Below are 23,037 nucleotides of genomic sequence, written 5' to 3'. Positions count from 1 at the left end.
CGTTCACTTCCGACCGGTTTGGCCGTCGAGGCTCTATCCTCATATGGTCAGCGGTCTTCACCGTCGGCACTGCGATACAGACCAGTACTGTGCACTCAATCGTGCAGATCACCGTTGGTCGGTTCATTGCTGGGCTTGGTGTCGGTGCCTTGTCAGGTACGTGAGAGGTGTTTTGTTACGCTCTGAGTTTGTTCCGAGCCTGTCCCCAAGCCATCGTACCGCTTTACAATGGGGAGACGTCACCGAAAGTGCTGCGGGGAATGCTCCTGGCGTTCTACCAAGTTCAGATCATCTCGGGGTGGGCATCGTCATGCTCTTGCGTGACTTCATCGTCTTACCACAGTGTTTCGCAGAATCTTTATAAGCTATCTTATCGCACTTGGGACACATGCCATCAATGGCCCTGCTTCGTGGCGCATTCCAGTGGGCCTTCAGATGTTGTGGGGCTGCATCCTTCTCTCCGGGGTCTTCTTCCTCCCTGAATCACCGTGCGCTTCCTGTCCACATGAATCTGTTGTACTTGCTCATCACCTTCGTCTCAACAATAGGCGTCACCTGTTGGGAAGCGGCATGGAAGCAGAAGCACGCGTGGTAATAGCGGAGCTGAATAGTGTATCCCAAGACGATCCTGTTGTCGCGGAGATTCTCGAGGAGCTCATATTTGGCATCAAGGCAGAGAATGAGGGCGGGAAGGCGACATGGCTGGAGTGTTTCTCAACACGGAACCTGCTGTGGAAGCGGACGATGAATGGCATGATGCTGCAGTTCATTCAGCAGCTGAATGGGCAGAACTTTTACTGTGAGTGTTGGGCGTACAATCCCTACATTCTCGTCTCAAACCTGTTGTATCATTACAGATTATTACGGCGATACATTCTTCTCCGTGGGTCTCTTCGTTTATCCGCTATTCATGGCTCACACATAGAAAAACTTCCTCGGTCTTATTCCTACAGAGCGCAGGCACTCAGTGAGTCCATGTAGATTATGGGGTGCTCGTAGGCACTTACTGGTACCTTCGTAGACTATCACCATATGCCATTCAGACCATCCTTGGGGCAGTGTCCGTTGCAGGCACTTTACCTTCGCTATACCTCATTGAGACTTGGGGCCGTCGGAAAGTATGTCTACTCTTCCTCTACTCTTCCTCCGAGGCTTTCTAAATTTACGCAATTATCGGCTACTCGCAGTCGCTGCTCGTAGGCGCCGCCCTTGAGGCACCCTGTGCTATCATCGCTGCGCTTGTGGGCCATTACATGCTCGCCTCGTCTGGTACTCCCAGTGACCAACTTTCGGCTCGCAACCGGCAAGGCGGTGACGTCGTCATCACTTTCGCAATTTTACACGTATTTGCGTTTGGGTTATCTTGGGGCCCGACACCGTGGTAGGTCTTCAGAACGGCCGCGATCCTGAACAAGAGGAAGGCTTATCAGTAATCTTGCGCAGGGTCTACCTCGGTGAAAGTTTCCCTTTGCGCGTCAGGTCGAAGTGCATTGCTCTAGGGAGTGCAACAGGTAGGTCATCGGCGTTGAGGATAACTGGTCGCTGTTGCTGAACTTGACACAGACTGGATGTGTAACTTCTTCCTCACTTTCTTCTCCCCGCGGATAGCTGCACGAATCGGCCCGCTGATCTTGCTCATCTTCTTCGGAATGCTGGTGTTCGGCTTCATTTACGTGTACTTCTTCATTCCTGAAACTTTGGGACTGAGCTTGGAGGAGGTGCGGTAAATTTGTGCCTTTGCACTGGATCAGACTGACACGAAGTGGCATGTCGTCCATAGGTTGACGAGATGTACCGCTCTGGGGTCAAGCCGTGGAACTCATCGAATTGGCGGCCATCGGAGAAACATATACATGACAAGGTCGAAATGGTCGAAGTCAGAGAGATCAAGAACAAAGACGACGATAATGACACCAGTGCGGCTGGTGCATCAGCCACATGAACTCAATCCCGTAAATATTTTCTTCTTCCTTGTCCTCTGAACTGTACGTACCCATGTATCCCTTCTCCAACGTACTTTTCGACAAACACACTTACGAGATGTATTTGTTTCCCAGTGAGGGGATAGATTTTCCGAATTCGTGTGCCGGTCATGCGCATCGCGTAGACGCGTCTCGCGACCCGGCGCTTAAAAGATCACAGTTTCTTCCCTCCTTCACGATTCCTCCGACACTGAAATCCATCGAGCCCAATGCTCGACGATGGGAACCAGCGGCAGCTCCAAATGTTCCCGGGCTGGACACCACAGCTCTGGTGTACGACCAGATTGAGCAAATTGAGCAGTTCATCACGATCAGGTTGCGGGTCCATCTCGCATTGCGATACTCTCAGCCCATTCGTTGACATGTGCCGATAGAACATTGATGCAAACTTCTCGAAAATGCAGCAGATTATGGCTAACAGGATCTTACCCAGTGCTGTGAAGCAGTATGCCGTAGGGACGGAGCCCGTACGAGAGGTGGCGAAGGTGGGTGTATTTGACCATTGCAGGTTATTACCACCGCGTTAATGGTTTCACCGAGCGCGTTCACACCAGACATTTAGTTCTGAAGGCTCGTCGTCGGAGGTCTCGTTCATGCCCGGGCAAGCTGCTATCTCATCGACACCCGCGACGACTTCCCGGTTTCGGACGGTGCGTGAGAACTGCAGCTCGACGAGCCAGGATTCGGACCCACTCCCTCGTGGTCTGCGTCTCTCGAGTCGCCACTTGTGAGGCTTGACAGGGACAGCTTCGACGACAACTCGTTTGAGGGTACAGCACGTGCGGGAGAACCTGAGGAGGAGACAGTGTTTGGCGTTGCTCCTGCGCAGCGCTTTCACACTCAGAATCTACGGGATGGGGCAGGGATTGTTTGAGGAGACCATTGGGATAGCGAACCAGATGGCTGCTGTAGGGCGGGTGAACGAAACTCCTACCCCGTTTCCTCGATGATGGAATTTTGCGCAGCTCGGTTCATGATATTTTATCGCTGCTGCGCTAGAAGTTTATGTGTGCTTGAACAAAATATCGAATCGGACGTCATTTATGACTTTGAGTACGGTAGAGTCAAGATCTCAGATCTCAGCGGCCAGTTTTCGGTCACGGTACCGGTGCAGTAGTGCTTATAAGATCTTCACCTACTTTCACCTGCAAGCCAACTGGCCAGGCTATATCACTGGGCCGACATTCAGATTCGCGCAGGAAGTTGCATTGCATGTCTATAGCGCTTTCAGTGCTCAAGAAACGAAGTTTTCTCTCCACTATCATGTCTCGGCGGCCAAGTTCATCATCTCCGACTTCCTCTCCTCGACTGGCCAAACGACCACGGCTGGAATACGAGCCTTTGACTCCTGATGATTATAAAAATGGGGTCATGCTCGCTCCTATGGTCAGATCAGGCAGCTGTGCGTTCGCTAACTTGCGTCTAATGTCTCTGTCTCGATGTCCATGTCTTATATCCCCACAGTACCCACCCGACTATATGCGCTGAAGCACGGTGCGTCTCTCGTATGGAGCCCTGAGGTCGTCGACAAGGCGATATTGCACTCCGAGAGGGTAGTCGATCGTACGTGCACTCCTACTGAACAAACGTTATACTCACCTCACACTACGTCCATTCGATCCAGCCGTCACCGGGGTAGTCTCGTACAATGGCAAGTCAAAAGCCATCTTCACCACCCACCCCATCGAGAAGCCCTACCTCATCTACCAGATCGGATCCTCCGACCCCGAGACCGCCATACAGGCGGCCAAGATCGTCATGCAGGATGTCGCGGGCTTCGACCTCAACTGCGGGTGCCCGAAGCCCTTCTCCACACATGCAGGCATGGGCGCTGCGCTCCTCACGAATCCGGACCTCCTCTGCGCGATCCTTACCGCCCTGCGGCAGGCCATGCCGCCTGAGATATCGATATCCGCGAAGATCCGCCTGCTGCCAACCCAGGAGGACACGCTGAAGCTGGTAGAGCGCATCGTGAATACTGGCGTGAGTGCGCTCACCGTGCATTGCCGCACACGCAACATGCGCCAGAAGGAGAAGGCCGTCATTGGTAGGCTGCGCGAGATCGTAGAGTTTGTGGAGGGCATGGGCCGGGGCATTGCTGTGATCGAGAATGGGGATTGTGAGGGATATGAGCACTCGCATAAAATTCGTGAGATGACTGGTGAGTGGTATGCCCCCATGATTAGTTACGGCCGTAACGTTTGGGTGTTATCTCCAGGTGCGCATTCGACGATGATCGCAACTGCCGCAGAGGCAAATCCTACATGTTTCTCACCGGCGCCGCTGGTAGACCTTGAGAATACGTTCATCCCATCATACATGAGACTAGTGAGTCACTGAGCCCTAGAACTCGGCAAGCTTCAATTCTGACGCGCTCAACGTCCAGGCGAGATACCTCGGCAACCACTGGTCGAACACCAAATTCTGCACCACCCAATTCAAAGGCATACACGTCGCTGGCTCACGAGCAGGCCTCAAGACGTTCAGGGAAACCATCGTGCATGCAAAATCGTACGAGGACATGGACCCACACATCGCGCCTTGGACAGGTGAGGAGGTGTTCGCGCAGATCGTCAGGGCACTAGAGAAGCGCAGTGGGCGGCGCCACCTGCAGGCCCTGCCCGAGGTTGTTTTAGATGCGCAGCAAGAAGAGGCGAAGGAGAACGCGTCCGCACGCAATGTTCTGGAGCAGACGATTGAGAAGACCCCCCTTGTCGGTGAGGTGGATCCCACCATTCTTAGAGCACCTCTTTGGCCCGCAAACGAGCTTCGTATACCGCTGCCTGCTTTTGTCACCGGTGAAGACGTACCTACACCGTCACCGACACCCGCGCCCACAGCACCAAGGAATAGCATCTTGTTTCTTGCCTCTGCGACGTAATTTGTTTGCAGTAGACTCTTCCTGCATCTATGTTTATTCTTCTCGTTGCTGAGTCCGTTCCATCGTCACGAGTGCACATAAGATTTCAAACTATGCATGAAATTCGAGATTAAATACAAGACGTTGCCGTTAAACCTAGCGGTCGTGAAAGCGTATCAAATTGTAAGATGTACATGTACTTGCCCGAATCCTGTATGGGGTCGTAGGCCATAAGTGTGGCGGTATTTTAAGACGACGTGCGTCGTCTCACAGCACGACAAGCGCACCCGCGCAGATACTACCCAGCATAGCTGCCGCGCTCACGAGCATCGGTTTCGAGACCGCGAAGCCCTGCAGGCTCGAGGCGGAGTTGACGGCAAACGTGTGTCCTGCAAATGTAGTGGTCTTCGCGTGGCTCGCACTACCTGTCGCGAGGGTGATGGCCTTGCCGCCGACAGAGGTCACTTCCACTACGGGGGTCCCGCTGATGGCTGATGGCGAGTTCAGCTGCGGGAGCGTTTAATAAGAGAGGTTGTTGACTCACTCGTTATGGTAGCATAAACCTTGCTCGTGCTAGGCCCGAGGACTTCTGTAGCGGACTCGTACAGCTCAGTCGCTGATGATCAGGCAAGCATTAGAATTGATTTGCGGGAGTGCTGCATAACATATTGCACCTGATTCTTCCATCCCTGAGTAAACAACCGGTCAATAATGATGATTACAACTGAAATGACACGAGACTCACTGACGCTCGAAGCTGCACTGACAACTTTGGAATCCGTATCGTTAGTCAAGTCCAAAAAGCCAACGAATATGCCGTCATCTTACCAGCCCTGGTTGCTGCACCCCATCCAGACGCAACTAGGTGATCCTGTAAGCCACAACGTGGACTGGCGCAAACAATGGGCACTGACCTTCAGAAGTGGCCTCGTTCCAGTAAGAGGATACGTCGTTGTAGACTGCAACGAGCATCAGAATTCACGGTTTCACCAAACCCGACCGCGGCGCACGTACGACCACGGGGGGGCAACGCATTCACCGCAACAAGGGGCAGGAGCGCATATACAAAGACTTTGGCCAACATCTTGCAAATTATCAGACCGAACTGACAGCACCAGGCTGATCGAAGAAGAGCAGAAAAAGTAGAAGTGGATTAGACCCGGGAAAGCGAAGGGTGAAATCGACTGACCCCATCAGCTCTCTGCGCCTTATATGCTGGTCATCCTGGGCTCGCGATGCGTGGATTGCGCTGCGTACAGCCTTGCGACGCTCTAGTGATCGCTTGCTGACGGGGATCTGATGCTGGTCAACCTTGTTGACCGGGACACCACGACCGGCGCAGTCCCGGGCGCCCTGCTGTGTCTGCCAGCGAAGTGTAAGCATACGCACACCCGACGGCCGCAAGTTCCGTCGGCGTAAGACTGCAATGCTCACCAGCTCATAGGCCATTGTAGTATTCCTGGAGAAGATATATGTTTCACTCTGTCAGTAGCAACCACAGATGATCATGTCAGCGCAGCTAGCCACGCTGCGTTGAACTGTCAAGAATGCCAGGCAGGCCAGTAAAGTGATCGACTGGGGTGGACGACCGTGACATAGCTGCGGCCGCGCTGCTGCTTGGGTGATTGATGGTTATGATGCATGATGGTTTCGGAATACGCCATGCGGCGAGGCCTCTGAGCAGCCAACCACCCCCCAAGTACTCTGTCCATGCACGACATTGCGAGAATATTGCTCCAACGACACGGTTTGTGTCAAGCTCCAATTCAGCGTAGAAGACAATTCGGACTCGGACTCGAAAGTGAGCAGCCGCCCATCACAAACGCCGATCAGATCGCAATCTGAGTGGTTCGTGGTCAGTAACGTGTAGCTATGCGATGAATTACTGGACGAATGCGCCCCGCCGTACGTGCGCGGGCTTATACTACGCAGATGCGGTACTCGGTACATTGTGAAGAAGAAAGATACTGCACACGAGAACCACACGAAAGTGAGTCCAGTAATGGATGGTGAGTAGGATGATTAGCGCGATGTGCTGCGTGAGGAGAGCAATGTGTAGTAGGGAGCACTAAGTACAGAAGCTGAAGTGATGGTCATGAACGTCATGAGGATACGATGTGCGCGTATGCATTCGAAAATGTCCATGAGATGGAGATGAAAGATACGGGTGAATACAGGCGTCCACTACGTGAAGGCAGATGAACTTGGCGGTACACATGCAGCGAAAATGCACCTATTAGAGGAGAGGAATCCTCAAGTAACATAATCCTAGTGTGGAAATCATGCCGTCAAAGATACTCACACGCTGAACAGGGTACATCAGCTCCGACTTCAATACAACGTAGACGAAAAGACCATACCAGTCATGGCGCGGAAAGTTCGGATGTCACGCGTGATTTTCAGCTCGACACCCCGCAGAGCACACGCGATCCGTAAGGACGGAAGAAGAGGGTGGCGCTCTCCACCATGCCAGATGTGCACGGTCACACTCTTCATCACCCCGCTGCGCTTGATGTTCTGCAAAACTGGCTGCAGAGACGTGTCCATATCCACCCCAATGGCAATGTGTTCCAGCGTGCACGGCAGGGATCGGTGCACCGCCGACGGCGACCACGCACTTTCAATCCTGAGCTCGCGCAGTGCCTGGCACTGCTGCAAGCTGACGCTCTCCTGTGCAGCACATGCAGGAAGGGAGAGCGACTGCAATGTGGGACCGTGTTCAGAAACAAGGTACTCGAATAGGTCAGGCGAGGGCATGCGATCGAAACGAAGTGAGCGCAGTGTCGATTCTGAGTTATGGAGGAGCCATTTCATGAAGTCGGCGGAAGGCGATGTCTGGAAATTCATGCGGAGCTCCTCGAGGGTGCACGAGAAGGATGCAGCGGACCCGCTCGGAAGCTTGGGCGGTGTCCCGCTGATGGAGAGGGACTTCAGCGACGGCCAGATGTCGAGCAGTTGGGGCAGGGATGAGGAATTGTCGGACCAATTGCTGAACTGCAGCGAAGAGATGCGCGGGCCAGAACGGAGGATTGCGACCGTGTGGTCGTCAAAGGCGGGGGCAGGGCGCTGCATACGAGGGACATCTGCAGAACAAACGACGTCTTGTACGCCTGAACCTTGGCCGTACAGAGCGAGATCCAGCTCGCGCAGGTTTGGACAAAGCGTGACAGCCCAAGCAAACGACCGCTCTGAGATGCGGTACGGCTGGTTGTGGTCCAAGACGACGTGCATGCGAACAACAGTATCGCCGAGCATACGACCTCGGGCGGTAGAACGTTCAACTGCTTGCTGGAAAGATATGTAGGCAGTCTGGGAATGAAGAGTGACCTGGCGGAAGAGCAGCTTCTGGGACAGGAAGGACCAATCTCTGCAGACCTGCGAACAGTTCGCGAAGAGTCCTAGGTTAGCTTGAAGGTCATCCTCGTCGTACGCGACTTCCAGGATGTTCATGACAATCTCGATGGGTACATGGACCACATGCTTGGCTCGTCGGAGAACAGGTTTACGAGGGGGGTAAGTAGTCGTCAGGTCGGACGTAAGATCGTGAGTTATAGTCTAGATTGTACGCGTCGGTGAGATACAGACGACGTCGACTGGCTGCACTCACTGGAGAAGGGAAGAGCACATCGAGCAAGCTGAACAAACCCATCGTTGGCAGGACCTTGCCAATGGCGCCCTGGAAGTACGGCGGGGTGAAGAACGTAGAGGTCGTCGACGGAGGAGGAGACGGGACGAATGGCTGACATGCGAACGCGCAGTATAAGTACCTCGGCGGCTGGTAACATTAGTTGCCCGGCCATGCGGAAAATGAACGCAAGCAGAACGCCGTTTGAGTTGGTGGACCGTCGCCATTTATCTAATTGTTCTTGCGCGCCGTTGCGGTTACTAAATCCAGGTTCGCTTACGTGCGACTGCGTCCCTTGCCGTCACGATCCCGTCCAGTAGTGTCACATTTCCCACTGCGAGTCTGTCGTCCCGTTTCTGTCAGAAAGGCCTTGGAAGTGGCTGGGGATCGTAGGCTGCCAGGCAGCTCCACCGTAATCAGGTACCTCCTCTCAGGAAAAGGTAGAAGATTTCGCGCCATGTTGCCACAGGTCGATGAAACAAAGTTCGCCACCGCGGCGCGGCACAACATGACCCTCCATTTCTCCCATGTCACTCTTACTTGACAATAGGAATGCTGCCAGATAGTGGTCGCCGGATCGATGCTTCAGATCCGCCGTCCGCACGCACATTGTAGATTGAGTCAATTCTCTACGCGTTGACTCAATATTTTGCGTGCACCTTTGGCCCGCCGTGGCATTCGCGATTGATTCTAGACAACTTAGAGCGCATCGCCCAATTGCGGACATACGAAGGCTATGTTACGTAAGGCGGCTGCTGTCTTTTCATTCTTTTTTTTGCTGGCCATTTCGCAGCCGGCGGCGCAGTCCAGGGAAAAAAGTGCCGTACAAGCACCACGTGTGCAAACACGGAGATCAAGATTTCTGGTGTGTCAGCATATTACCTTCCCGAGTCCACCGAGTCATCGAGCACATCCATATGATTATCCTCAGCTGGAAACAGTGCTACGTTATCACCAACGAGAATAGAGTCGGTTCTTCAGACTCCAAGGCTGTGTTGTGTTGTAACGTCGATATCCCTCCCCCGCACGACGTATTGGATATCTCGGCCTGCAAATTGTACCGAACTGCCCATGAAGCTTTGCTCCAATGGCTGAAGGCCCTCCGTTGTCAGCTATTTCCGCCGAGATGAAGCGGTGTAAGTCACCCTCGCATCCAGTACACGCGAATTATCGGACTAATTAGAACCATATTACATATACCAGAATAGTTTTATGCTCGAATTCTTATGTTCGACATTCTGACGAGCATAAAACGTAGTCTGGAGGCATTCTCGAAGCATTCCCAAATTCCTTCAGGCGGGACGCAACCATACGGTCGTTGATGTAACTTCCTCTGTTGGCTGCTATATAGGGACTGGTCTTCGAAGCAAGGCTCGAATGAAATGTCGGAGAACAGTGGATCAAGAACGATTGTGGCATCCCGAACTTACTCGCATGCCTTATTTGGACGGAATCCGATCAGATCTCACCTGTTGCCGATGCGAAACGCCCACTGGCAACGCTTTGACCACTCTGACAGTTTATCTTAAGCAACGAGACCTACGTTTTCATCGTTGCTACTGCTTGCATGGGTTTTGTGTCGAGGAAAGAGTAGCAATCTCTCCGTACACTACGCCGTGCGGGCCGCTGTATGTATGTCCTCGTGAGTTGCCGTTAGTAGAGTTTAGTATATATCGAGTCTTATCGACGTCATCACGGTCGTCCACTCCATCCTGCAGCGCTCAGTTCCCGAGCTGAACTGAGGTGAACACAAGAATTCTACCGCCATGGTCGTATCCGACAACGAGCAATTCCGTGTCGCCTTACGCGGCGAAGCCATCCTCACCCATCCGAGATGGAACAAGGGGACTGCCTTCACTCGCAAAGAGCGCAAGGCCCTTGGGCTCACTGGACGCCTTCCTGACCGCGTCAACTCTCTCGACGAGCAGTGTGACAGAGCCTACGACCAGTATCTGTCCCGCGATGCGCCCCTCAGAAAGAACACGTTCCTGCAGAGCATGCGCGACCAGAACTGGGTGCTGTACTATTCGTTAATCTCGAGGCATCTGAGGGAGATGATACCGATTATCTATACCCCGACCGAGGTGAGATGCTCAGTCCGCACTCGGGCCACGACCATACTCATTTGTGCTGTTCGCATGCGTGAATCAACCAGGCCGAAGCAATCTCGAATTACTCTCACCTGTTTCGCAGGAGCGAGGGTCTCTACCTCACCTTTTCGCACCAAGACTCCATGGAAGAAGACTTCCTGGAGCAGACAAGAGGACGTCATATTGACTTGGTCGTTTGTTCTGATGCCGAAGCGATCTTGGGCATTGGCGATCAGGGTGTCGGGGTGACCCCTCTCGCCGTTATATTCGTTGGAGACGATCTCACTTTTCTATGTAATGATCTAGGGCATAGGCGTAAGTGGCTTGACGTAGAATTGTATTCCTGTAATTAACACGTCTTGGAAGATCTCGACTGCGAAAGCGGCTATATACACGTAAGACATGCCGCCGTCACATACCCTATAGAATGCTAATTGATCTGAAGCTTACTCGCAGGCATGGATCCTTCCAAGACCCTAAGCGTGACACTGGATGTCGGGACGGACAATAAGGACCTGCTCAACGATCGTCTGTACGTTGTGAGTAGGGTGGTTCCTCGTTCCCAGGTCCACCTTCTGAACACATCGGCAGGGATGGCCCCACAACCGCGTCCGTGGAGAGGAGTATGACAAATTCCTTGACAAGTATGTTCTCCGCCAGTTCGGTGTTCCAGGTACATTCAGGAAATATCAGATTCGTACAGCTAGTCCGCAAGTATCATCCCCATAGCCTGCTCCATTTCGAGGACTTCGGCGTGTCCAATGCGGAGAGGCTGCTCGACATCTACCGTGACCAACACGCAGTCTTTAACGATGACGTGTCAGTATCCTGTTCTCTTCTGTGGTCCCGACGCTCCATTGACATCGTAACTATAGCCAAGGGACTGGAGCGGTGACGCTCGCATGTGTCATGTCTGCCGCCGGCGTGACCAAGTCCACTCTGGCCGACCAGCGGATCGTCATTTACGGTGCAGGCACCGCGGGGCTGGGTATCGCGCGGCAGCTGCGGGACGGCATGGTCACGCTCGACGATCTCCCCCGCGAGGAGGCAAACAAGCGCTTCTATCTGCTCGACCGCTTCGGGCTGATCAAGGACTCCCTCGGGCCGGACAAGATTCGCGAGGACCTGCGGGAGTTCGTCCGGGCAGATGCGGAGTGGGAGGACGTCCCCACGAACGTGCGGGGCGAGATCGGCTTGCTGGAGGTGGTGCGCAAGCTCAGGCCGACGGTGCTCATTGGGTGCTCCACACAAGCAGGAGCTTTTACGGAGGAAGTCGTGAAGGAGATGGCGAAGGGCACCGAGAGGCCGATCATTCTCCCGCTTTCGAACCCGAGCAGGCTGCATGAGGTCACGCCGCAGCAGGCGAACGACTGGACGAACGGGAAGGCGCTGCTGGCGACGGGGAGCCCGTTCCCTCCGTGCAAGATGCCGAATGGGAAGGACTACGTGTGAGTGTGTCTTCCGTGTCCACAGGGCCGTGCTCATCGTGCCGTGAATACCCTTTTGGCAGCATCGCAGAGTGCAATAGTATGACTTGCTTGTGTGAACCGATCTTGCTGAAACTTACCTATTGACTTCTAGATGCACTAATATATCCAGGCCTGGGATTCGGGGCTATGCTTGCGCAATCCCGCACACTCACGGACACGATGATCATCGCGGGCACCCGGCGACTCGCGTCCCTCGCCCCTGCTTTGAAAGACCCCGACGACGCGTTGCTTCCTGACTTCGGCGATGCGCCCGAGGTAAACTTTGAAGTTGCTATAGCGGTAGCCGAGCAAGCAATCGAAGAGGGCAGTGCAGGTGTGGATTGGAAGAAAGAGGAGGTGCGCGACAAGGTGAGGGAAAGGCAGTGGAAGCCAATCTATGGCGAGTATGTCTACGACCCGCAAGGCGATTCCTGAACAAAGCATATGCATGTCTCAATATAATGGTGTAAGAATGGGTGTACGATACAACTGTAATGCCAATTATTTCATGACACATTGGTTCGTGCGCGGGGATTCTAATACATGTGCTGGACTGGCCAGTCGAAGTTGCGACTCATGATGGACAGATACCTCCTCACAACTTCCGATGAGATTCTGACAAACGCGACACACGTACACATGTTGTCTGAAAAGATACACACTGTCCATAGCTACATCCACAATACTCACATCCTGACGACCATGCACGGCTCTAAAAAATTTAGTGGAATCGACTAGCTCAGGCAGCAGTAGCAACGCTGTCAAGGGTCTTGAGGTAATCAAGCCTATAGGGACTCGCATCTGTAGTGGCGCCACGGTTATATGCCAGCCACTTAGGCTCGTCCTTTAGACGGGTGAATCGATGCCGGATACTGAACCACGACACGAGATACGAACCTTGAAGAGACGCATGGTACGCGACTTGTTGCCCATGTCAAGCGAAAAGCGATGGTAGATACCGGCGGGAAGAACGAGGAGGTCGCCGGGACCGAGGTGGCAGCGAATCCAGGAATCGCTGGAGTGCTCTGGACGAGCATCATGAAACCTGAACTCTGCGAAGGAAGTAGGGGGTGGACATACCGCGGACGTCGAAATAGCCACCACCCTCGAGAATGTACCGGATCTCCTCATCCTCGTGCATGTGCCTGTACACGACAGTGTTCAGCGCTAACCTCTCCCAAGGCCAGTCCTTAAAATTGAAACATTGCGCACGACTTACTCATGGTAGAAGGCCTTCGTCTTAGTCTCGAACTCAGCGCCCATCGCCTCTTTGTTGACGACGACGATGTCGCGGTTCTTGTAATCACGCTCAGCAGCGATGGCGTTGATCTCGTTCTCCCACTCGCCAGCAGCATCAAGGGGAACGTGCCAGTGAAGAACGCCGATGTTACTCAGGATCTCGTCAGTCGCAGGGCGTCCAGAGTCGTGGAGCAGACGCTGGTCGCCCGGGAGCTCGTCCATGAAGTATGCGCGCATGACGAAGTGGGTAGGATGAAGCTGGTGGTGAAGTCAAAGTTACTAGAGAAGTGCGGAGTTGCTGCTTATATGTTGTGTCTGGAGAGTTATTCCGAGTGACGGCCGGCCGAGTGATAACTGTGATATAAATATTGCTTCATCACATAAGTAGGTGGACCTCGGAGAACAGACGGCGCAGGAGATGGTCATCAGCTAGTATCACGGGAAACAGATTTGTTTTTGTGTCTGGATTGACAAAACTTCCCGTGGCAGGGGAAACATCAGAACTGGGAGGACGGATGTCCGATACCTTCTTCCACTGAATTGGAGAAATCAAGCTTGTCCGAGCTTCGGGATTCTGAACCTGAACACATGTTCAGATGCTGAGACAGTATTGCGCCCGATTGCAAAGTACTGACATGTCGCCGGAGACTTCCCTTTTCCAGATGACACGCCACCAGACCAAATATCCTGCAACAAGGTTCGCCACATGTTACCCTTTCTGGCAGCACCGCCTGTTATTCTTGCATTCACCTGCCAACGTCCTGGACGCTCCAGGAGCGGTGCCGCAGACTCTCACAATGTCCAAGTCCTCCTTGTCTTCTGTGGTATCCAATCTGGTGCGCGCATCAATGGGAGCGTCGGTGTCAGGCACAGTGACCGACGAAGACCTTGACCGGCATGTCGCCGAGCTCATCCTCAAAGAAGCAAAGCAGAAGGCGGAACGATACAGCAAGGACGGGATCCGAGCGTATCTTCCCAGCGTGTAAGTATACTGTTAGATCTTTCATATATCATGTTTACGAGCAAACGGGCTTGTCAGGTCGGACGCCAACGTCCCGAGAGCGAACAAACGCTTCTTGTCGTCCATCATACGAAGCACGGATGACCACAACAAGACTATCCTGCGTGCACAAGCCTTGGCGGCACAAGAGGTCAGGATGGAACGAGAAGAACAGGAGCGGCGCGAACGGCGCGCTCGTGCGGAGGAGGCAGTGGCGGCGGAACGTATGAGGAGGCTGATGGGCGGTGGCGGGATGGAGTGGGCGCACAATTGGGATTATGGAGAAGGGCATCGTCACAGGAAACGACGTGAGAGGAGTGAGGGTCGGCAGGACAAATATGACAGCGGGGATGAAAGCGAGTCCACGGACCGGGAAAGGAGGCTAGACAGGCGAGAGCGGCACCATCATCATCGGACAAGGTCTACAGATAGACATCGGCACAGGAAGGAGGAGCAGGCATCAAGACACAGCAGAAGACATTCGCGTTCTGCCGACGAGGACGACGATCACGAACGGAGACGGGCCAGGCGGGATAGGCACACGAGCCACCCACTGGACGACAAAGACAGAGATAGGCATCGTCGTAAACGCCGCAGATATAGCCCTGATCATTCTCATGGAAGAAATCGTTCTAGCAGGTCACCTTCGGACAGAGCGCGTTCTCGTTCTCAGACGTCAGACACTCCCCCTACTCAGTCTCATAGACACAGGGGTCGGCGTTCACCCTCACTCTCTCATAGTCGGGACGATAGGCGTGACGATGACAACTCTCGACCTCCCCGTTCCACAGAAGGGGAGTCAGAAATGGATATTTTATCACGGGAGGACCAGCTGCGTCTGCAGCTCAAACGCAAGCGCAAAGGCAAGGCGAGAGAATACTCAGAAACTCGTTCGAGCCCGAGTCCCAATCCTCGCAGCCGTTCTCGTAGCCGTCCCAGAGAGCATTCCAGATTACAATCACCATGCCGAGAGCCATCCAAGCCCGGATCGTCTTCCTCGCACACTCTTCGCTCATCCCGCAGTCCCTCTAGCTCACCGCCAGCATCACCCTCCATCGCCGCCGCCCAGCTCCCGTCCAAGATGGACAAGTACTTCCAGTCCTCGTACGACCCGCGCCTGGACGTTGCACCGCTTACTATGCCCGCAGTGCCAAAGACTGGTCTGATTAACGACGCAGAGTTCGCGGGGTGGGATGCGATGCTCGAGCTCATCCGCCAGCGGAGGGAGGACAAGGAGGAGAAGAAGCGGCTCGAGCGATGGGGCGTGAGCAAGGACAAAGGCAAGGACAAGAAGAAGAGCGGCGATACCGCCGACGGCCGGTGGTCCGAGGGTGGGCTCAATATCATGGACATCGAGTATAAGAAGAGAGGGTCTGTGCGGGAGTGGGATCTAGGCAAGGAGGGTTTCTGATCTGTCTGTCATTGATACCCAGTTGTGATGCTCAGGGATGCGGCGTAGGTATTTGTAGATTATACACGTGTATTGTTTTTTTTAATTCCTTGGATCATTCCTCTGCCCAAAGTGACTAAAAAGCTGGATATTAATCTGTACTGTACATCTCTAACCATTCCTACCATAGAACATGCTACCCGGAATTATCACTGCTCACTCACAGCTTTGTGGACGACCAGCGTCTCCTCCGCGGTGAGTTGATCCACTGCAACGGAGAAGTTGCTCGTGTTGCGGCTGGCGCATTCACGGAAGAACGAGAGAAGGTGTGCCTGAACGACCGTCAGAATAGACACCTAAGGTTGAGAGAGGCGGCCAGATAACGATGCACGCACCCGCATGTCCATCTGAGAGATAGGATCGTTCCTCAGGTCCTCGTCGTCTCCATCAGACAAGGTATCGTCGATGTCGAAATTCGTGCCACGAGGCCCAAGCATCTCCGATAGGAACGCAAATTCGTCGGCCTTGAAACCTTGGTGTAACTTCTCCTCTTCAGTCCATTCATCGTCCTACGAAGCCCAAACCCGAGCTGTATTCAGCAAAAGGCGCGACCGAGAGAGAGATCGTTCACCTCGTCATCAGAGTCGATTTCGGGGACGGCACCGAGGTTCATAGTTGCTGCCTCCCCGCCCGATTGCAGGTCGTGCAGCAGGAGCTTCAAAGCCTTCACAGGGAATGCGATAGACGTGAACTCCGTTGGTACTACACAAATGGTGCGAACGTCAGAAAAGGAACGTAGTGATGTGTAGCAAGGTTACCCTCTGTAGGCTCACTTTTCTTTGTTTTCGACCGGGTCATGATCACTATCGTAAAGATCAGCTGAATTTTTTGCATCGCTGATGCACCAACTACGTACCATCCTTGGTCTCGGGTTTGATGATGAGATCGCCCTTGACCATGAGATGCTGCAGACTCGGCCGCTCCGATGCGTACAACGAGCACAGCCCGAGTGTGCTGATGCGCGTCGCCCAGAAGCCTTGGAACGTCTCGGCATTTTCGCACCACGTCTGGATCAGGATGTCCAGTCCCGAGCGGCCGTCAATGTTGGTCGACTCCAGAAGAGTGAGTACAGTGTCGCGTTGGCTGTGGATAAGGAACGCGAACGGAATGACCAAGCTCTGCGGGCGACATCGCATGAGTGCACCGAACAAACTCGGAGTCACGTACCTGAAGGAATGTCGCGGTCTTCGCCGTGGTCATACGGCGCACCATCGCCTGCAGCAACTCGGGCAGTACTGGCCCGACGGCCTCACCCGCTCTGCGCAGGAGATGGATGATGAGGTCGCCAATAGCAAGCCCGCCGGACTCGTCATCGCTCTGCAGCCGCCTCGCGATCACTGTGAGCACGCTCTCAAGACCTGACTGACCGGTCGACGGGTCTGACCACGACACCAGCTGGTTGAAGTCTTTGCGAATGACCGATGTCAGGCAACTGATGCCACTCTGAAAACCGTTCAGTGGTCAATTCCGGGGCCGTTAGTGCAAGACCTTTCCTCACCTGGATGACATCGCGGTCCTCGACAGTCCTCATGCAGAGGAACAAGCTAGGGCCCAGGTGTGCGAAGAAACCCTCGCCAAGTCCCGACTCCGGTGCCCCTTGCACAAGACTGCCGACGAGATCAATAGCAGCACCTGTGATCCACGGCTCATCTGCGCTGGACGCCATGATCGCATTGCACAGCCCAGGCAGCGCATGCTTCACGACGCTCTCATAAACGCCAGGCGCAGGAGACTTCGCCAGATTTTCGAGTATGTCTGACAAGATGGAGATGAAGATAGGATCTGCACAGAAATGATCTGTTAAGATATGTCGCAGTATGAGGCAGTGTGACCAACCTTTGTTGTTCTTCATCCATACTCCTAGGACAGCCAGCACGAGATTCCCGGCCAGCTCGCGGTCAAGCCACTTGCCATCATCGAGCTCAACGATGACAGACAGCGTCTCGAGAACCAAACTCAACGTGTCCTCGGTGGTAGCTGACAGGAACGGTCCGAGATCCTTGGCTATCCGAGGCGCCATCGGCGCAATGACGGCATCGTCCACATCTTTTTGGCAGAAGCTGAATAAAGCCAATTTCCAGTAAAGAAACAGCGGTAAAGTCTTGTGGTACGCACTTGAGAATGGCCTTCACGGCAGAAAGCTTGATCGGAATGCCTGCAGATTCCGTCTCCAACACCTGCACAGCAGCCTCAACATATTGTCCAGCCATATGTGCGGGAAGGAGCCTCGCGAACTGACTAGCAAAGACAAACGCACGACCCTGAAGGAATGGGCACTCTGCCATCCGCAACAACCAATCGTTTCAGTGTAAACTCAGCTAATGAACAAAGAGGAATCAATCCACCTGAAATACTGACGAGCGACGGAACGACGTTCGTCAGCAGAGCCTGGATATCAATCGGCTTGGGACGCCCTGCGAGCTCTTCGTCCTCGAGACAGTCGAGCAGCGCATCTGACTGCGAGCCGACCGCCGCCAGAGCGGCCTCCAGAGGTCTCCACCTGCAAAATTTAGTCTACTGTCATACAATAGACATCGCTGGACACACCAGTCATGCCTGCCTGCGCTGCGTGCTTCCTCAGACTGAACCGCAAGTTGTTGAACGACTGCCTGGCACGACGATGCGGTCGTCGCGGCAGAGCGCGAAAAGATGCTCTGGAAATGCTTATCAGATCGGAGTACCCTGAAGCATGAGTACAGACAATACCCACAGCGAGTAGGTCGAAGCCGGCTATCCGTACGCTATATGTATTGGTCTCGTCCGACTCTTGCGCAACGAATGCGTTGGCATCGGTCGCCCATTCGTCCTCCTGAGAATGATCAGGAATGGCAGTTCAGGACGTCGATGAACTGATCTCACATCGTCTTGCGTCATCTGTGCCCAGCCGAAGATGGCACCAATCAGCGCGTTGAGGTTCGCCGGCTCAAACCACTCCTTCGCCTTCCCGCCGCGCGTCACATTCGACACGAAGTCAAGCAGAGGGCACATCAGGTGTGGGATCTCGATTGGCTGGTCCTCGGACGAGGTTGGCTTCACATGCTCGCCAGACAGGTAGTACTGCGTGAACGCGGGGAAAAGCGCATTAAGATGGTTAAGCGATACTGTCAGCAGCTCTTGGAGGTGGGGTATCAACGCGCGCGCGAAAGAGACATAGATGATGTCCAAAGTCTGCAGACGTCGGTGTGAGGTCAAAAATTGTGTACGGCCTCGATGCACCCACTTTGTATATTTGAATCCGAATAGCAAGGCCGTCCCAATTAGCGGTGTTTTCGACGTCGGTGCGCGGGTCGATTTTCAGCAGCATTTTGAACGCCTCGATCCAGACCGGGAGGATCGAACCCGTGGCCTCTTTTACAGATTGTGGGAACTGCTCCTTCACCATGAAGAGGGTCTCGACGCATTGTCTGAACACGGATATCGTCCGCGCACGTGTGAGGGCCGTATGTTGCTGGATTTCACTATTCGAGACCTGCATCCTCATGGGATGTGATGAGGTGACGTACCTCTGAAGCGCCCAGGATGGAGAGCAAGACGGGTAGGAGCTGACGGAGAACAGGTAAGATCTGGTCTTCTGTGAGTTCCTTCCCTACGAACTCCGTGAAGACTTGCATAGCACCATGAACAGATGCTGGTGAGTTAGATGACAAGAGGACGATTAGTGAGTTCAAAAGATCTGGGTATTCCTCTGGCCAATCGCTGCTTGCGATTAGGGAAAGTGTTTGGGCCTACATAGATTAATAAATAGATAAGTTCAGTCATAAACACATCGAGTGGCCGACGTACGCATAGCGACCTTATTTTGCTGTTTGGGTCTGATAGACCCTGGAAGACCGCCTGTCGTATGTTCGCCTTCACCTGCTTGAATACGCATCAGCTCAAATGCCATTAGTGTGCGAAAAACCCTTCTTAAAAGGGGTTCACGGCCGTGATAATGCAGTAAGGTACATTGCAACAGCCCAGATCAATAACACCTCCAGGCCTGAGCATGCGCCGAGTGTTGTGAAATAACGTCCACACAAGATCTCCAGTCATTCCCAAGCGCGATAAATGAATAGGTGCTACGAATCAATCAGATATAGACCGCCGGGTCACAATAGATAGAATCGTGAAGCCTTCGACGAACACGCTCCTAAACAAGAAACATACCTCCAGAGGTGGCGGCATGGCCCTAAACTGCGAAAATTGTGGCGACCAGTGTTCGCTCACGTACTTGCGAAGCATAATGGACGCCGAGTGCTGGAAGGAAACACATAGCCATCAAGCCACGGCCTGAGCGCACGAAACGCGACACACTCATCTGGCGTAGTGCCAGGGTGGCATCCTGGGTGAGTACAAGTTGCGAGAGCGCGATCCCCGCCTCTGCCGACGCGTCCCAACGCGCAGCGCACAACACGAGGTCAGCACGCGTCCCAAATGAAGCGAGAGCGGTGCGAACCTGGGGTTTTGAGGAGCTCAGTAAGCTTGAGCTCGGCAGTGATGCGAATGTTGGTGTCGGGGGAAAGGGTAGCTGAGAGGCATTGTGCGATCTCTGCTGAAGCCATGGAAGTTTGAGTCTGAGGACGGGATGCTGCAGCCTGTCACGGTCACACACTGTAAGTCTGACGCGACCATCACGATCACGCGACGCGGTTATCGATCTCGTTATTTTATTTTATTTGACTCCCATCCTCAGTGACTGACGTTCAGGACAAGCTTGGCAGAATAAACCTGTGACTATAAATGTCGCGCTGGGTTCTGACAGAGGCTGCACCTGATCCACGACAAGATAGCAAGGAACTTCCAAAAACATACCCGATATGACAAGTCAGCTTCCTCATTCGGCGTCAGGGGAGTTCAGGCTCACGCCTATGTACTACAGGGGGTTCTTCACTCAAAACTGGCGCAAGGCCTATAGCTCCGTCGTCTCATCCCGTACCCTCGTAGTTTTTGACCAATCTATGCAACCTCATCTTCTAAGTGCGTGCTAATTTTGGAATAAATACTGTAATAGAGGTTGAATCGGCACGAAAATACTGAAATGATGGCGCAGTTGCTTACACTGGTTGGTCTTCTTCAAACAACAACAACAACAACAACCATGTTGTCGTCCCGGCCTCGATGAATTTGGGATTTTATCGTCGCCGATAGCTCATCCAACCCTCTATACCCGCCCCATGATAGGCATCCAGTGTACGGAGTTAGCGTTCCCGACGTTGGGCAAACGCAGCCACACACACCCTCACCATCATCCACCAGTCCAATCGCACATCCATCCCCGCAGCACGCCAACCAGCTCATCGTCACTTCCTCTACCACTCGGTCTGTCGCATTCATGAACCATCATCGTTTGTCCTAGGATGGACGACTGCCGTTCACAGCGGACTTCATGCTCGCTCACGTTCCCGCTGGGCAACCGGGTTGGATTATGTAAGGGGTTGGTACAGAGGGTCCTTGGTTGATGCTTTCCCCTCCTTTCAAGGAGTCCTTTCTTCCGGCGTAACCCCCATCCACCTACATGGTCTTATCACCGGTGATCCTGTACTCCAGGTAGCGGAGTGCTAGTCCGGCCAACGTCCCGCTCATGCCATTGTAGATCCGCTGCTCCATACATACTTGGTTCGTCGAGGCCTGTCGTAGACATGTCCTAAGCCCACTGGGGCGAAGGCGGATATCGTATTGTAAACATTGTAAACAGTGGCACGCAGCCACGGCATTCCGGATTTGGGTAGGTTGTTTCAAAGCCCGAGCGGACGAGCGCCTTTTGTCACGGCTGTGGCAGGCACGTTGAACGCAAACCGTTATCCCTCCTCGGAAATTCGCTGTGCTGGTCCGCATCCCTATCGGGCATACGAATCATTTATATTTATGGTGTTCATGGATGGTTACACCTTAGTTAGGTTTTTCCGGAGCTAGTGAGTCTCGAGATCTGCCAAATACCCACACGGCAGCTCTGTGGTACGGTGAGCATTTGCTCTCCTGTGCTTCACACACTTCATATAATTTTATTCCGAGTATCTGAGGACATCAAATAGGTCCTTGATAGTGTACATAAAAATGCCGGGAGGGATCCAATGTGGAAGGAGCTGGAAACTAATTTCTATATTTTGAAAGCAAACCCGCTTTGAAGAACCCCCTTCGTGATAGTAGTTCTTGTTTCTGAAACTTGAGGCTAGCTGGCACGCTGCAAACACAACTACAATTCACGTTATGAACGGTCGTAGCGGACACGACTCAAGGTCGATCGACACCACGCAGTGCAAGTGAAGTAAACAAACAACATCATTAACCGATCGACGACGCTACAAACACCTTCGTTCATTAGAGTCCCGTTCAATATCGTAGCGTCCAAACGAGGCTCGGTTGAGAACGGACACGCGAAATGAAGCACACGAAGAGACAAGGAACACTCCGGGACACCGATCGCGGACGACGGAGGAAGCGACTCGGACGCGATCACGCAATGAGCTGACCGCGCAGCCCGTCGCCACGACGCGTGGCAGAGATACCACGTAGGAAGACGATGAACAGGGCAAAGAATGTCACGATACTGGGAGTAGCAAAATTTCAACTTCAGGAGGATGGTACGGACTAATTTCGCACGCACAAAAGTACCCAGGCGAAACCTTCCAGGGCGTTCAACTGACCACAGTATGTGACATGGTCAAATTTCCTATGTTCACACGGTGGGTGAGCAACCACGACAGCACTAAGGGCAAACGGTGTACCCACCCGCAGCTCAGTCCACCACCCAGGGCCTGTGTGATCGCAGCTGCTCCCGCAAGCCAGAAGACCCACGTCATGAACAGGCTGAAAAGTGAAATACGTGTCAGCCGCACACATTGCAACGGGACATCGGAGTACCCACAAGATCGCATGGCTGAGCACGCTCGTGAGGATGGAGCCCGACGGGGAGTGCAAGAAGAGGATGAGGTAGAGCGACGAGAACAGCACGGTCCAGGACGACGCAAAGAGAATGAAGCGTGTGCGGTCACGAATGGCAGAAGTGGGGAAGTTGTGGTGCGAGTTGTACCGGGCGGTCAGCCAAGCCGAGATGGAGAGCTGCTGGGCTATCAGTTGACACAAGCCTAATCTGAAGCTTGCTACGCACCTCGATGATGGCAAACACAATGATGAAGGCGAACACGACTGTTCAAAGCGAGAAAGGTTCAGTTGTGATGCGCATGTTCGTTCTGGCGCGGGAGACTGACTAGTGTGTCCCCGGCGAATATGAGGGTCGAAGTCAAATGCCATGATGGAGTAAATAGGCGTTGAGGGGAGTGCTTCACAGTACTGACGTGGTTGATAACGAGGTCGTGAGCGTGAAGTCGTGAGCTAGGAGAGGG

The 23,037-nt window shown here is 53.6% G+C and overlaps 10 protein-coding genes across 10 annotated transcripts in view; 5 read left to right on the top strand and 5 right to left on the bottom strand.

The window, feature by feature from the left end:
• Positions 1-1,942, top strand: part of SCP_0101950 (Hexose transporter 2) — a gene marked incomplete at both ends in the record, with an annotated part of 65,308 nt that extends 63,366 nt beyond the window's left edge. The window contains 6 exons of the mRNA XM_027752434.1: positions 954-967; positions 1,022-1,118; positions 1,188-1,381; positions 1,444-1,511; positions 1,564-1,718; positions 1,781-1,942. Of these exons, the coding sequence (XP_027608235.1) occupies positions 954-967; positions 1,022-1,118; positions 1,188-1,381; positions 1,444-1,511; positions 1,564-1,718; positions 1,781-1,942 (690 nt within the window). The remainder of the gene's footprint in view (positions 1-953; positions 968-1,021; positions 1,119-1,187; positions 1,382-1,443; positions 1,512-1,563; positions 1,719-1,780) is intronic.
• A 438-nt stretch (positions 1,943-2,380) lies between these two features.
• Positions 2,381-2,713, top strand: SCP_0101940 (hypothetical protein; the record flags this gene model as incomplete). Its single annotated transcript, XM_027752433.1, has 2 exons — positions 2,381-2,467; positions 2,537-2,713. 2 exons carry the CDS (start codon positions 2,381-2,383, stop codon positions 2,711-2,713), a joined length of 264 nt encoding a protein of 87 aa, XP_027608234.1.
• Positions 2,714-3,245: 532 nt separating this feature from the next.
• Positions 3,246-4,863, top strand: SCP_0101930 (tRNA-dihydrouridine(20) synthase [NAD(P)+]; the record flags this gene model as incomplete). Its single annotated transcript, XM_027752432.1, has 5 exons — positions 3,246-3,384; positions 3,447-3,545; positions 3,607-4,143; positions 4,201-4,310; positions 4,369-4,863. The coding sequence occupies 5 exons, from the start codon at positions 3,246-3,248 to the stop codon at positions 4,861-4,863; spliced, it is 1,380 nt and encodes a 459-aa protein (XP_027608233.1).
• Positions 4,864-5,109: 246 nt separating this feature from the next.
• SCP_0101920 (hypothetical protein) lies at positions 5,110-5,926 on the bottom strand (the record flags this gene model as incomplete). Its single annotated transcript, XM_027752431.1, has 7 exons — positions 5,110-5,333; positions 5,387-5,458; positions 5,517-5,531; positions 5,588-5,611; positions 5,671-5,703; positions 5,757-5,801; positions 5,857-5,926. 7 exons carry the CDS (start codon positions 5,924-5,926, stop codon positions 5,110-5,112), a joined length of 483 nt encoding a protein of 160 aa, XP_027608232.1.
• Positions 5,927-7,130: 1,204 nt separating this feature from the next.
• Positions 7,131-8,491, bottom strand: SCP_0101910 (predicted protein; the record flags this gene model as incomplete). The annotated part of the gene is made up of 3 exons (XM_027752430.1): positions 7,131-7,147; positions 7,203-8,397; positions 8,450-8,491. 3 exons carry the CDS (start codon positions 8,489-8,491, stop codon positions 7,131-7,133), a joined length of 1,254 nt encoding a protein of 417 aa, XP_027608231.1.
• Positions 8,492-10,233: 1,742 nt separating this feature from the next.
• Positions 10,234-12,461, top strand: SCP_0101900 (NAD-dependent malic enzyme; the record flags this gene model as incomplete). Its single annotated transcript, XM_027752429.1, has 10 exons — positions 10,234-10,551; positions 10,623-10,802; positions 10,864-10,872; positions 10,924-10,952; positions 11,003-11,096; positions 11,149-11,201; positions 11,251-11,376; positions 11,433-12,005; positions 12,068-12,084; positions 12,139-12,461. 10 exons carry the CDS (start codon positions 10,234-10,236, stop codon positions 12,459-12,461), a joined length of 1,722 nt encoding a protein of 573 aa, XP_027608230.1.
• A 304-nt stretch (positions 12,462-12,765) lies between these two features.
• Positions 12,766-13,502, bottom strand: SCP_0101890 (1,2-dihydroxy-3-keto-5-methylthiopentene dioxygenase 1; the record flags this gene model as incomplete). The annotated part of the gene is made up of 4 exons (XM_027752428.1): positions 12,766-12,870; positions 12,924-13,051; positions 13,107-13,171; positions 13,246-13,502. 4 exons carry the CDS (start codon positions 13,500-13,502, stop codon positions 12,766-12,768), a joined length of 555 nt encoding a protein of 184 aa, XP_027608229.1.
• Positions 13,503-14,062: 560 nt separating this feature from the next.
• On the top strand, positions 14,063-15,676 carry SCP_0101880 (hypothetical protein; the record flags this gene model as incomplete). The annotated part of the gene is made up of 2 exons (XM_027752427.1): positions 14,063-14,247; positions 14,305-15,676. 2 exons carry the CDS (start codon positions 14,063-14,065, stop codon positions 15,674-15,676), a joined length of 1,557 nt encoding a protein of 518 aa, XP_027608228.1.
• Positions 15,677-15,864: 188 nt separating this feature from the next.
• On the bottom strand, positions 15,865-19,879 carry SCP_0101870 (ARM repeat-containing protein; the record flags this gene model as incomplete). The annotated part of the gene is made up of 17 exons (XM_027752426.1): positions 15,865-15,987; positions 16,051-16,224; positions 16,287-16,417; positions 16,489-16,518; positions 16,572-16,833; positions 16,883-17,158; positions 17,214-17,497; positions 17,552-17,775; positions 17,831-17,993; positions 18,061-18,215; positions 18,263-18,369; positions 18,426-18,524; positions 18,575-18,883; positions 18,936-19,163; positions 19,219-19,440; positions 19,499-19,570; positions 19,862-19,879. The coding sequence occupies 17 exons, from the start codon at positions 19,877-19,879 to the stop codon at positions 15,865-15,867; spliced, it is 2,877 nt and encodes a 958-aa protein (XP_027608227.1).
• A 2,268-nt stretch (positions 19,880-22,147) lies between these two features.
• On the bottom strand, positions 22,148-22,945 carry SCP_0101860 (hypothetical protein; the record flags this gene model as incomplete). The annotated part of the gene is made up of 6 exons (XM_027752425.1): positions 22,148-22,241; positions 22,299-22,364; positions 22,424-22,501; positions 22,560-22,753; positions 22,803-22,840; positions 22,903-22,945. 6 exons carry the CDS (start codon positions 22,943-22,945, stop codon positions 22,148-22,150), a joined length of 513 nt encoding a protein of 170 aa, XP_027608226.1.
• Between the last annotated feature and the right edge of the window lie 92 nt (positions 22,946-23,037).

The sequence above is a fragment of the Sparassis crispa genome, assembly GCF_003851025.1.
Source record: "Sparassis crispa DNA, contig_000000F, whole genome shotgun sequence".
In the NCBI taxonomy this organism is placed as follows: domain Eukaryota; kingdom Fungi; phylum Basidiomycota; class Agaricomycetes; order Polyporales; family Sparassidaceae; genus Sparassis; species Sparassis crispa.
Note: the sequence above shows the minus strand (reverse complement) of the source record. Positions and strands in the feature narration are given on the sequence as shown.